Source organism: Nelumbo nucifera, chromosome 3 (genome assembly GCF_055504915.1).
Source record: "Nelumbo nucifera cultivar China Antique chromosome 3, China Antique-T2T, whole genome shotgun sequence".
NCBI classification, from domain to species: domain Eukaryota; kingdom Viridiplantae; phylum Streptophyta; class Magnoliopsida; order Proteales; family Nelumbonaceae; genus Nelumbo; species Nelumbo nucifera.
In genome coordinates this window covers 48,259,032-48,271,468 of record NC_142651.1, presented here as the reverse complement: position 1 = coordinate 48,271,468, position 12,437 = coordinate 48,259,032, and the positions used below count along the sequence as shown (strand labels likewise).

At 38.6% G+C, this 12,437-nt stretch overlaps 1 protein-coding gene across 1 annotated transcript; it reads left to right on the top strand.

Moving 5' to 3' along the window:
- The first annotated feature begins 284 nt into the window (after nucleotides 1-284).
- MEF20 (mitochondrial editing factor 20) lies at nucleotides 285-1,994 on the top strand. The gene has a single exon (XM_010275987.2). The coding sequence runs from the start codon at nucleotides 476-478 to the stop codon at nucleotides 1,907-1,909; it is 1,434 nt and encodes a 477-aa protein (XP_010274289.1). The 5' UTR covers nucleotides 285-475; the 3' UTR covers nucleotides 1,910-1,994.
- The last annotated feature ends 10,443 nt before the right edge of the window (nucleotides 1,995-12,437 follow it).

The following is a 12,437-nucleotide window of genomic DNA, read 5'->3' as shown; positions in this document are numbered from 1 at the left end:
TTTGACAAAATGTTAATTAACTCTAATCCGCAAAAATTGCACCCCTAGTCTATGGGTATTAATATTATTACTGATAAAAAAACTTTATAGGTATTATTCCAAAATGGGCTTAGGTAGTAGTTTTTTTTTTCTTTTTATAAAGAGGCTTTGTAGTAGATTGGTTAAAGGAAATATCAAAACTGTATTTTTCATATATTCATCATGTATTTATTATTTTGTTTTATCCATATATGTGATGTATTTACAACTCATTGTACTAATGTCTGGATCATAGCTGATAAATAATTAATCTGATATAGGACAAACTACCTTATTGTTGACTCAAGTGTGCTGTTAAACCTTGTCTATTATTCCAATGTGATACACTCTTTAGGCATTAGAATTAAAAAAGACAAACTGCTTTACTTTTGACTCAAGAATGCTCTTGAGCCTTATCTATTCTTCCAAATGTTATATTTAGAATGCCGCCTCAAGAATGCCCTCTCTCCATATGCTGTTGCTTCCAAGACTAAGATGCCTCTCGCTCTTACAGCGAGGATGGATGGGTATAGATCAACTTGAACAGATTCACGCCCAGCTAATTACTGGTGGTCTTAATTGTCGGACAGCCCCTTCTGTAATGGGGAAATTGGTAGAACGTTATTGTGCGATATCGACCCCGGACGGCCTTGACCATGCCCGTCTCATCTTTCACCACACAGAGGAGCCAAATGTCTTCATATTGAATGTTGTGATCCGTTGCATGCCTCCTGAGAAAGCAATTGTTCTCTTTGCTGATGCAACCACAAATAAAGACTTAGTATTCGACAGTTACACCTATGTATATGCACTTGGAGCATGTGCCCGCTCATCGTCTTCTGCATTGCTTGAAGGAAAGCAGATACATGCTCGGATTGTCAAGGGTGGATTCACATCAGATCTCATCGTGCAAACAACTGGTATGCATTTTTATGCAAGAAATGGGGATATTAGCTCAGCACGGCAAATGTTCGATGAGATGCCTCTGAGAAGCAGTGCTTCTTGGAATGCCATGATAATGGGATATTGTTGGCAAAGAACAAAAACTAAAGACCATGCAAAGGAGGCACTGGTATTATTCTGCAACCTGCTCTTGGATGGTTGTATGGTAAAACCAACAGAAATAACCATCGTCGGTGCGCTCTTGGCATGCTCTCATCTGGGTGTTCTAGAGTTGGGGAGCTGTGTTCATGGGTATATCCAAAAGACAATTTACGTGCCGGAGGATGATGTCTTCATTGGGACAGGGATGATCGACATGTACTCCAAATGTGGGTGCCTGACTAGTGCAGTGAGTGTGTTCAAGAGCATGAGTGAGAAGAATGTATTAACCTGGACAGCAATGATGGCGGGGCTAGCCATGCATGGACGAGGAAAAGAAGCCCTGGAGCTATTGGGCGCAATGGAGGCTCAGGGCACAAGACCAAATGCAGTCACCTTCACATGTCTACTGTTTGCATGCTGTCACGCAGGCCTTGTTGAAGAAGGGCTCCGCCTCTTCCATACTATGAGCAGAGATTTTGGCATTACACCCCAGATTCAACACTATGGTTGTGTTGTAGACCTCCTCGGCCGTGCTGGTCGCCTGCAAGAAGCTTATGAGTTTATAATCCAAATGCCAGTGAAACCTGATGCTATCTTGTGGAGGAGTCTGCTAGCAGCATGCCGGGTTCATGGCAATGTCGCAATGGGTGAAAAGGTTGGGAAGTTGTTGCTGCAGTTGCAGCCAGGATTATTAAACAAATCGTTTTCTGCATGTGAAGACTACATAGCTTTGTCAAACGTTTATGCATTAGCAGAAAGATGGGGAGATGTGGAGATGGTGAGAGACGTGATGAAAGTTAAGGGAATAAAAACTAAACCTTCATGGGCTGTTGTCCATAGTTTGTAACTTAGAATACTTTGTGCGACTCAGTGACTACTGTGAAAGTTTAAACTCCTTTACAAAAAGAAAAAGAGGGTAACCTTTAATGCCATCATTTGAAAGCAAAGCCCCTTGCATACACTGCATGCATGGACATCCAACTATACATTGAGAACATACATGTACATGAGATATTCCTCATGTGCAGTTGGTATTGGGAAATGGGGTCACTGTAACTTTGGAGGAGAAGCTCTGAGGCGCGTCTGAAAACATTGTCTTTAGAATGTTATTTGCCCCCACTCAGTTTCACTGAGTTTGTCGTTGGGTTACAGGCAAATCCGTTCCCATGATACAACAGAGCCTTGGGCGAGAATCTGTAACCAGTAAAGTTGAAGAATCTCCGAAGAAACCTTCTGTGAGACTGTAGCAAACCGGACTGAGAGAGAGAGAGAGAAAGTGGATTTCAAAAATGTGTGTTTTTGAAGTTTGATTCATGCTTCTTAAATAGTTTATGAAGAGGTATGAGGAAAAGGTAGGTGTTGGTCCAGACAAGGCACCTTGAACAGTCACAATTGTGACTGTTTAAAAGGTAGTTAATTTTGAATTGTGCCTCTTGATCACACCCGATCGAATCATGACCGTTGATCTCATCAACAGTGATCAATGGTCAGCATCGCACCAAAACCAAAGTAACACGAGCAAAGTGCGCCTCTAAAGCACCTCGTTGCATCGTGTGTGCGCGTTGTGCGGTATCAAACCCCCATACTCTCCTCTACTATTTCTAAGGAGTGTAAATCAGCTCCTATTAAAATACTGAAAACAAAACTTATAATTTTCCAATGTGGGACAAGTTCAAAACTGGGTTTTGTAAGAGAAAATCTAATTTTTCAAACAAGTGTGTAGGTGCAATTTCTCATGTAATTGACCAATCAAACCCATTGGATTTAATCTCTTTTGAGATTAAAATCCAACAGTTGGATTCCATATTCTCAGAGTTTTTGCTTTCAGTAGAGCCTAGCTCAACTTTTATGTCCCCTGAATTTTAGTCATTTAGGATGAATTTGAAGTCCTCACAAAACCGTCTTTACATCGTCTCACAGCCTTTTGCAGCAGGTTTTTATTCATAGGGAGATATTCCCAATGTACAGAAAAGGGGCTGTGAGGACTGAATCCGAATTCGAATAAGATCATCTGTTCAGTGTTGTACTCTTGTGGTGTCCTCCCAACTGACATCTATTCTGTTACACATGACTTATTTTCTCCATATACATAAAAATAACATTTTCAACATCACAGTTTCTCACTTTCTTTCTACCCCACTCATCAAAAGGCTGGTACCTCTTTTGCCCTCTTTGTCGAGTTCAAATCAACCCCCTACAACATCCCACAGCACATACCAACCATGTATTGGGAACATCTCCCAACGATAATATTAGGAATGATGATGTCATCATCAGGAAATATTCCCAATACATGGTGGAGATGTGGTGTGGGATGTTGTGAGGGGCTGATTTGGCTACTACCTCTTTACTTCTTTTGTTCAGAAATTGGATTCAGTAAGTGTGAAGCTAATTCAAACAACTTTTATAGCCTTGGGAATATCTACCCATGAAATAAAGCACATAAGTACGAAGATATTCCAAATGTAAGGCTGTTCGAACGGGTCTTGCACTGACTGAAGTCGATCTCATTTAATCATGGCACCTGACAAAACCTCTTGTGCCAACCATCGTTCCAATAATGTATTTTTTAGCCTTTCAAGTATGGCCGTATGGGACATCCTTCAAAACATTTACCATCTAATAGGTTGAGGAATATGCATGCGCCTTGGGATATTAGCAAGAATGGCATGAGTTAAGTAGTGATTGTGGGGATCTTATGTATCACATATAAATTAAAAAAAAAAGACCTTTTGAAAGTCCATTTTATGTTTTTATGACATCTTATATATAGGGTATATGGGGTGTCAATGATATTCGAAAATTCGATTTTGAATTCAAGTTTTGATATATAATCAAATCGATTCAGATATGACTTAATTCGATTTGATAAATATCTAAATTGAACCGGTTAATGTAATATATAAAATATTTAAATATTGTATAATATATATATAATATGTAAAATATATAAATAATTTATATACTTTATAAAATAAAATATTTATTTTATATTTATTAATTACCTAAAATGATTAATTGGTCAAATTCGAACCAAATTGAATATTCAAATATTTAATCAAATACAAATACAAATATAAACATTGATTTTCAATATTAGTCAGATATCAAATTGAATTCAGCTATATGCATGAGAGTGCAAAGAGGTTGGGTGTAATTAAATTCTGATTTACTTTTATTTTGTGAGAAACAAAATAGAAAACAAAATGATGTCGTCTCTACCACCTTTTATGAAAGAAAATAGAGGTGAAGTAGGAGGAAGGTGGTGACAATTTTGTGGGAAAGGATTTGCTGCCCAAAATTAGCATGATGCCCCATCATTGTCTCGTCCCTTGTTAAATTGCTTTTCTTTATTAAAAGTTAAAATCTTAATAATGGGGGATTTGTATAAAATTTAGGGTATATTACTACGATCCCCTTGTACTATGGGGTCAATGTCTTTGAATTTTCATTTGCGACAAATATCCCTTGAACTTTCACTTTGCCATAAATACCCTTCGTCATCAAATCAGATTAGGGGTGCAAATGGTTGATCCAATCCTATTTGGTCGAATTTGGATAACTCTTGTTCGAATCTTCAGGTCAGATTTGGCTCACCCCTATCCGATCTGAGAAGATTTGATCTGATATATATTGTATATTTATAAATATATTTTTATATTATATTTTTATAAATTTGTTATATTATTTATTTACTATAAAAATATGTATATATATGATGAAAACAATTAAAAAATACTTATATTTTTTGTTTTTACTATATTTAAATTAGTATATTTTAATTTTCTTTTAATAATTTATTAATTAAAAAAAAAACAAGTCGGATCAGATCATATCCAAAGATCCAACTTACCAATAGAATTCAAATTCAAATTGATTCCTATCAGATCCAGTCAGATCTTCGGATCGGATCGGATCCGACATGAACAATGTCGGTTTGCATCCCTTAGTCAAATGACATAATGCATTAAATTGCCAAAACATCCATCTGAATTTTCCTTATTTTCTATTCCTTACCCTTTTCTCTAAAATCCTAATTGACTCAAAAATACCTCCAATTTTTTTTCTAAATGGAACAAGCTAAAATAACAATAATCATTTCACTAACATAGAAAGCAAGTTTCTTTAAATTCTTCTTTCATTTCAATGGCATGAATGTCTCTCTTCTTCTTAAAATATAAAAGTTATCCACTCATTTCTCCAACAAATCAAGAAAAACCAAACGGGACCTTAAATTTATATCTATCAGAAATAAACCTTTACAATTTCATTTGAATATTGAATTTACATAGAAATCTGAAAGGATCTATTATAGCAACCAAGAGGACTTCAATATTATATTTAGAAAACTAATAGAATCACAATTGTTCAAATAAATAAGAAAATGGTAGTTTGGGGATTTAAAAAATTTTAACAGCTGATTGCGAATCATTTTTCAAAGTTAACTAGCAGAATTCTAACATAAGGGATATTTGTTGTAAAATGAAAGTTCAGGGGGTCTTTGTCACAAATGAAAGTTTAGGGGTGTAAGTTTCACTAACACCATAGTACCCATGGCCTTTGTAATTTACCCACAAATTTATTTGGATTCACTTGTACAAAAAAAAAAAAAACTGAAAAAGACTTGGATTTCTATTAGATGAAATACTATGTCTATACTCCCGATGCATTGTTTTGATTAGGGGTGTTCATTATATGCTTCAATTGCTCTCATTGAACCATACTGAAATCGGTGGTTTGATTTGGTTTAAGAATTTTTTTCAGACCATATTTTTAGTCTATTATTTACTAGGGGTGCTCACGGTTTGGTTAATCCAATTGTATGCTTATTTTTTGAACTGAACCTGGTGGAGGCCCATCCCAAGGCCCATCTCACTCCTAGGGGCGGTAGCTCCTAGGATAAGGCCAAGAGTCCAAGATAAGCCAAGAAAGGATAATTCAAGATCCATCAAGACTCTTCCAAGATTAGCAAGAATTCAAGACTCCAATCAAGATCCAACAAAGACTCCAAGAAGCATCAAGAAATCCAAGACTCCCAGATTCATGCATAAGGAGAACCAGGGAGATCAGACGGTGGAAGATCAAGCCTAAGAATTCCAAGAGGGTTCGACCTTATCAAGACAGCCCAAGAAGATCAAGATCAAGATCAAGACTCATGTTCTTTCCTAGTTCTTTTACAATTCCCAAATGTATTATAAATATTGCTATTTTCCCAAAGTTATTCATCAAAAAATTTCATACTTCAGATTTCAGAATTTCTTCAAGTTCTCTTCTTCCTATTTTCGCCACCTTTTCTCTCCCCTAGAGAAATCGTGTTATTCGCTAGGTGCTGGCGAACGCCCGGTGCTTGCATAGCCAGCTCCGGTTCTCATTGCTTCCACGCTGCGTCAGGTGGTATCAGAGCAGGGAATTCGCCCAGTCATGTCCAACCTAGACGGTAGCAGTCGCAACCCACCCCGTGACGGAGATCAGGGGTTCCCAGCTGTTTGGAGAGCAATCGAAGAGCAGCGTACAGCCACACGTAACATCGAATGGTAGTTGGCAGAGGTGACTGAACAACTGCAAACCTTGTTACGGGAGGTTGTCCCATGAATCCGGGAAAATCCACAGCAAATCGCAGGAGACGACCACGACAGACCACCCGTCGCTACTGTGTCCCGACGCCCAGTTCTTGACGACGACAGTGATGACGATTTCGAATTTGGTGGTGCTCCAGTTCTTCCCGGCAACGACAGAAACGGTAGAAATTGGCACAATCAAGGTAATTTCAACCCCCGTAGGAATAATGATGAATTTAAACTCAAGGTAGATATTCCTACTTTTAGTGGAGATCTTGGTATAGAGGGACTTCTGGATTGGATCACAGAAGTCGATAGGTTCTTTGATTACATGGAAATACCAGAGGAACGAAGGGTAAAATTAGTAGCTTTCCGATTAAAGGGAGGCGCGTCTGTTTGGTGGGAACGGATGAGAGAGACTCGGATGAGAGAAGGAAGGGGTCCTGTTCGAACCTGGAGACGCATGAAACAATTGATCAGAGGTAGATTCTTACCTCCTGACTATGAACAATATATGTTTGAATCTTATCAGAGGTGTGCGCAGGGTTCTCGTAGTGTTAATGAATATACATCTGAATTTTTTATATTAGCTGAAAGAAATCAATTATCTGAAAGTGATAACCAGCAGGTAGCCCGTTATCTAAGCGATTTAAGACCGTCTATCAGAGATAAAATTGGGGTACAGATGGTTCTTAGTGTGCAGGAAGCAAGGAACCTAGCCTTGAAAGCAGAATTAATGTTCCAGGACAAGGCACGTAGTGATAATTATCGCCGGTACAGCGGGAGCGTCAACAGACCGACAACTGTCGACAGGAACAAATTAGTTCCAGCAGTACAACCTTCTCACCCGGCAAGTACAAGTAACGCCGGTAAGGCTACTACAGGAGGACATACTCGAGGTAATCCTTCCAACCCTCCTAAACCCAGTAACCCTTATGCAAGGCCTGCTCCTATTAAATGTTTTAAATGTAATGAGGTTGGACATAGATCCAGTGACTGTCCCAGGAGAAAGGCAGTTAATATGGTAGAAAGGGAGGAGGAAGAAGATATTGAGGAGGAAGTATATTGTGGACCTGATGGGGAGGATGAAGAGGGTCCATATGAACATGAGGAGTATACTTGTGTGGTCAGAAAATTGATGTTGTCCCAGAAAAATAAGGATACTTCTCAAGGGAAAATTATTTAATTTAATTATTGACAGTGGTAGTCAGGAAAATATTATTTGCAGGGATGTCATCCAACAATTACAGCTGATTCCTGAAAAACATCCCAACCCATACACAATTGGGTGGATCAAGGAAGGAGGCGGCGTATGAGTGGAAGAACGCTGCAAGGTACCTTTTTCAATTGGTAAGTACCATGATGAAGCATATTGTGATATTGTAGATATGGATGCTTGCCATATTTTATTAGGGAGGCCTTGGCAATTTGATATAGATGCAAGGCACATGGGTAGGAAAAATACCTACCAACTTGAAAAAGAAGGTACACGCTATACTTTGTTACCCATAGCAGAAAAAAATATTACAAATACTCCAAAGGCACATGAGAAAAATTTCCTTACCATCATCCATCATCATGCTGAATTTGTTAAAGAATGTAAGGATACTCATGAGATACATTTGTTAGTAGTAAAAGGAGAAGATGTTAATGATGAAAATACAATTCCAGCTGAAATACAGGGACTATTGGATGAATTTAATGATGTAGTTCCAGAGGAGTTACCAAATGAACTCCCTCCCATGAGAGATATACAACACCATATTGATTTTGTTCCAGGTGCTAGTCTACCTAACCTCCCACATTACAGGATGATTCCCAAGGAAAATGAAATTTTACGTGAAAAGGTAGAAGAATTATTGAAAAATGGACACATTCAAATCAAAATGAGTCCTTGTGCAGTACCTGCCTTATTAACACCTAAGAAGGATGGCAGTTGGAGAATGTGTGTCGACAACAGGGCCATTAACAAGATCACCATTGGGTACAAATTTCACATTCCTCGGCCGGACGACATGCTGGATCAACTAAGCAGAACTGTAGTTTTCTCAAAAATAGATCTCAGGAGTGGATATCATCAAATCAGGATCCGTCCCGGAGATGAATGGAAGATAGCCTTCAAGACTAGAGATGGCTTGTTCAGTGGTTGGTCATGCCCTTTGGACTAACCAACGCACCCAGCACTTTCATGAGGCTGATGAACCAGGTATTGCGCCTCTTCATTGGTAAATTTGTGGTAGTCTATTTTGATGATATTTTGATATACAGCAAGTCTATCACTGAGAATGTGGGACATATTAGGGAGGTCGTGAAAACATCAAGGGAAAATAAATTATATGCTAATTTGAAGAAATGCATCTTTATGAATGATAATTTATTATTCCTGGGATTTATTATAAGCAAGGATGGTGTGAAAGTAGATGAGGAAAAGGTGAAAGCCATTAGGGAGTGGCCGACCCCATCCACTGTCACAGATGTCAGGCGATTTCATGGGTTGGCAACCTTTTATAGGCGTTTTATTAAGAATTTTAGTAGTATCATGGCTCCCATTTCTGAATGCTTGAAAAAGGGGAAATTTCAATGGGGGGAAGAACAAGAGCAAAGTTTTGCTCTCATAAAAGAAAGGTTATGTAATGCTCCTGTTCTTGCCTTACCAGACTTCAGTAAATTATTTGAAGTTGAATGTGATGCCAGTGGAGTTGGCATAGGGGCTGTATTGTCCCAAGAGAAAAGGCCCATTGCTTTCTTTAGTGAAAAATTATGTGAAGCCAGGAGAAAGTGGTTTACCTATGACAAGGAATTTTATGTTGTGATAAGAGCCTTGAAAACATGAGAACACTATTTAATTGCAAAAGAATTTGTTCTCTATACTGACCACCAGGCCATAAAATATCTTAGTGGGCAAAAGCAATTAAGGAGTGATTTACATGCCAGATGGTCTGCTTTCCTAGACAAGTTCCCATATAAAATTGTGTATAAGATAGGACAACAAAATAAAGTGGCTGATGCACTTAGTAGGCGTGTAGCTCTCATCAAGACCCTCAGCGTTGAGATTGTGGGTTTTGAATGCCTAAGAGACTTATATGCCCAAGATGAAGACTTCCAACAGGTATGGGAGAAATGTGTGAATAAGCAGTCAGCATAATACTTCTTTATTTATGACGGGTTCCTTATGAAAGGACACTTGGGAAGGGACAAAACAATAGAAGCTGTTAAGGGGCGATATTACTGGCCAAAATTGAGAAGGGACGTCTCGACCATCGTAAGCAGGTGCTATGTTTGTTAGACAGCTAAGGGACAAACCCAGAACACAGGTCTCTACATGCCCCTACCCGTTCCTACTACTATATGGGAAGACTTGTCCATGGATTTTGTTCTAGGCTTGCCAAAGACCCAGAGGAACATGGACTCCGTCTTCGTGGTGGTTGATAGGTTCTCAAAAATGGCTCACTTCCTCCCATGCAAGAAAACTGCAGATGCATCCGCAACAGTCAAATTATTTTTCAGGGAGATTGTTCGCTTACATGGGGTACCCAAGACCATCACTTCAGATCGTGACACACGGTTCCTTAGTCACTTTTGGGTGACCCTGTGGAGGTTGTTTGATTCATCACTTAATTTCAGCAGTACAGCCAATCCGCAGACAGATGGACAAACAGAAGTGGTAAATCGAACCTTAGGGAATTTAATTCGCAGCATATGCCGGGAACGGCCGAAACAGTGGGATTTCGCCATAGCCCAGGCCGAGTTCGCCTATAACAATGCAGTGCATAGTTCTACAAGCAGATCCCCATTCTCCATCGTGTACATGAAGGTCCCTAACCATGCACTGGATTTAGTGAAACTACCCAACGTACCCCGCGCCAGTATCTCAGCAGAGCAGATGGCAGAACAAATCCGGTCCATCCAAGATGCTGTGAAGCAGAAGCTAGAGCAATCCAACGCCAAGTACAAGATGGCCGCAGACAAACACCGCCGACCTCAAGTGTTTGATGTAGGTGACGAGGTTATGGTCTTCTTAAGGAAGGAAAGAATTCCCGTAGGTACCTACAACAAGTTGAAGCCTCGGAAGTATGGTCCATACAAGATCGTGAAGAAGATTAATGATAATGCCTATATAGTGGACCTACCAGATCATATGGGTATATCCAAGACCTTCAATGTTGCTGACCTTCACCGGTACCTGCCAGAGATAACACTTGCCTATCCTCGTCACGACTCGGGGTCGAGTTCTCTCCAAGTGGGGGAGAATGATGGAGGCCCATCCCAAGGCCCATCTCACTCCTAGGGGCGACAGCTCCTAGGATAAGGCCAAGAGTCCAAGATAAGCCAAGAAAGGATAATTCAAGATCCATCAAGACTCTTCCAAGATTAGCAAGAATTCAAGACTCCAATCAAGATCCAACAAAGACTCCAAGAAGCATCAAGAAATCCAAGACTCCTAAATTCATGCATAAGGAGAACCAAGGAGATCGGACGGTGGAAGATCAAGCCCAAGAATTCCAAGAGGGTTCGACCTTATCAAGACAGCCCAAGAAGATCAAGATCAAGATCAAGACTCATGTTCTTTCCTAGTTCTTTTACAATTCCCAAATGTATTATAAATACTGCTATTTTCCCAAAGTTATTCATCAAAAAATTTCATACTTCAGATTTCAGAATTTCTTCAAGTTCTCTTCTTCCTATTTTCGCCACATTTTCTCTCTCCTAGAGAAGTCGTGTTATTCGCTAGGTGCTGGCGAACGCCCATTGCTTGCATAGCCAACTCCGGTTCTCATTGCTTCCACGCTGCGTCAGAACCTGTGTCATCGGTTTATGAAAACTAGTAACTGAAATCGAATCAAAGCTGATTGGTTAATTGGTTGACCGGTTCAGTTAACCATCGGTTCGGTTTGTCATTTTTTTTGGTTTTTTTATATTTACAATATATATTATAAAAAATATATAAAGATATAATAAAAAATTAGAAATATATAAAAATATTATATCTTAAATAATAAATAATATATTATAAATATATATATATATATTTATATATAATGCATATTTATTAATTTATAATATATATATACCTAAAATATAGAATTATATGTATACCGATTGGTTTGGTTAACCACCAGTTTTCTATATTGGTTATCTGAAACCGAACTGGTACCTTTGGTTTTTTAAAAATACTGAACCGGTTAACCAGATTTTTTATTCAATTTTAGTTGGTTTTCTGGTTTGGTTTGTATTTTCGATTTTTCTTGCTCACTCCTATTATTTACCCTAATAAGATTTGAAACTAATCAACCATTACATACCCAATGAAACAAAACAATTGAACAAATAGAACCTTCAGCAAAAAAAAAAAGTAAAATAAAATCTGACTAATTTGTCTATTAACTCTTTTAGACAATGTTTTAAAAAATGACTCGGAACTAGAACCCCATTCTAGCCACCGATTTATGGGTTGATGGTTTAACTGTCCGATTTGAATGAACGACTCTTTTTGACAAAAAAAATTAAAAAATAGTCAAAACAAAAAACGACCAAAAAACATTGAATGAGTCAACAATTCAACCAGTCGGGTTAATGGGTCATTAACCAATTCAACAGTCTTTGGCCAGGGACCGGGCTGGGGATAAAATGAAATCGGTTGCTTGGGCGGTTCCCAGGCCAAACGGTCCGACCGTCAGGGTCATTGACGGTTAGAAAACATTGCTTTTAGATTCCCAAATTGTAATTAGAAACCCCGGCTCTCATCTTTGTACTAAAACGGTTTGATCTAATCTGAAAATTTCTCTTACAGTCATACCATAACTTTTGGGGTTGATC

Coding starts and splice junctions, on each gene's coding strand:
- MEF20 (XM_010275987.2), top strand. CDS start 476: ATGCCCTCTCTCCATATGCTGTTGCTTCCAAGACTAAGATGCCTCTCG.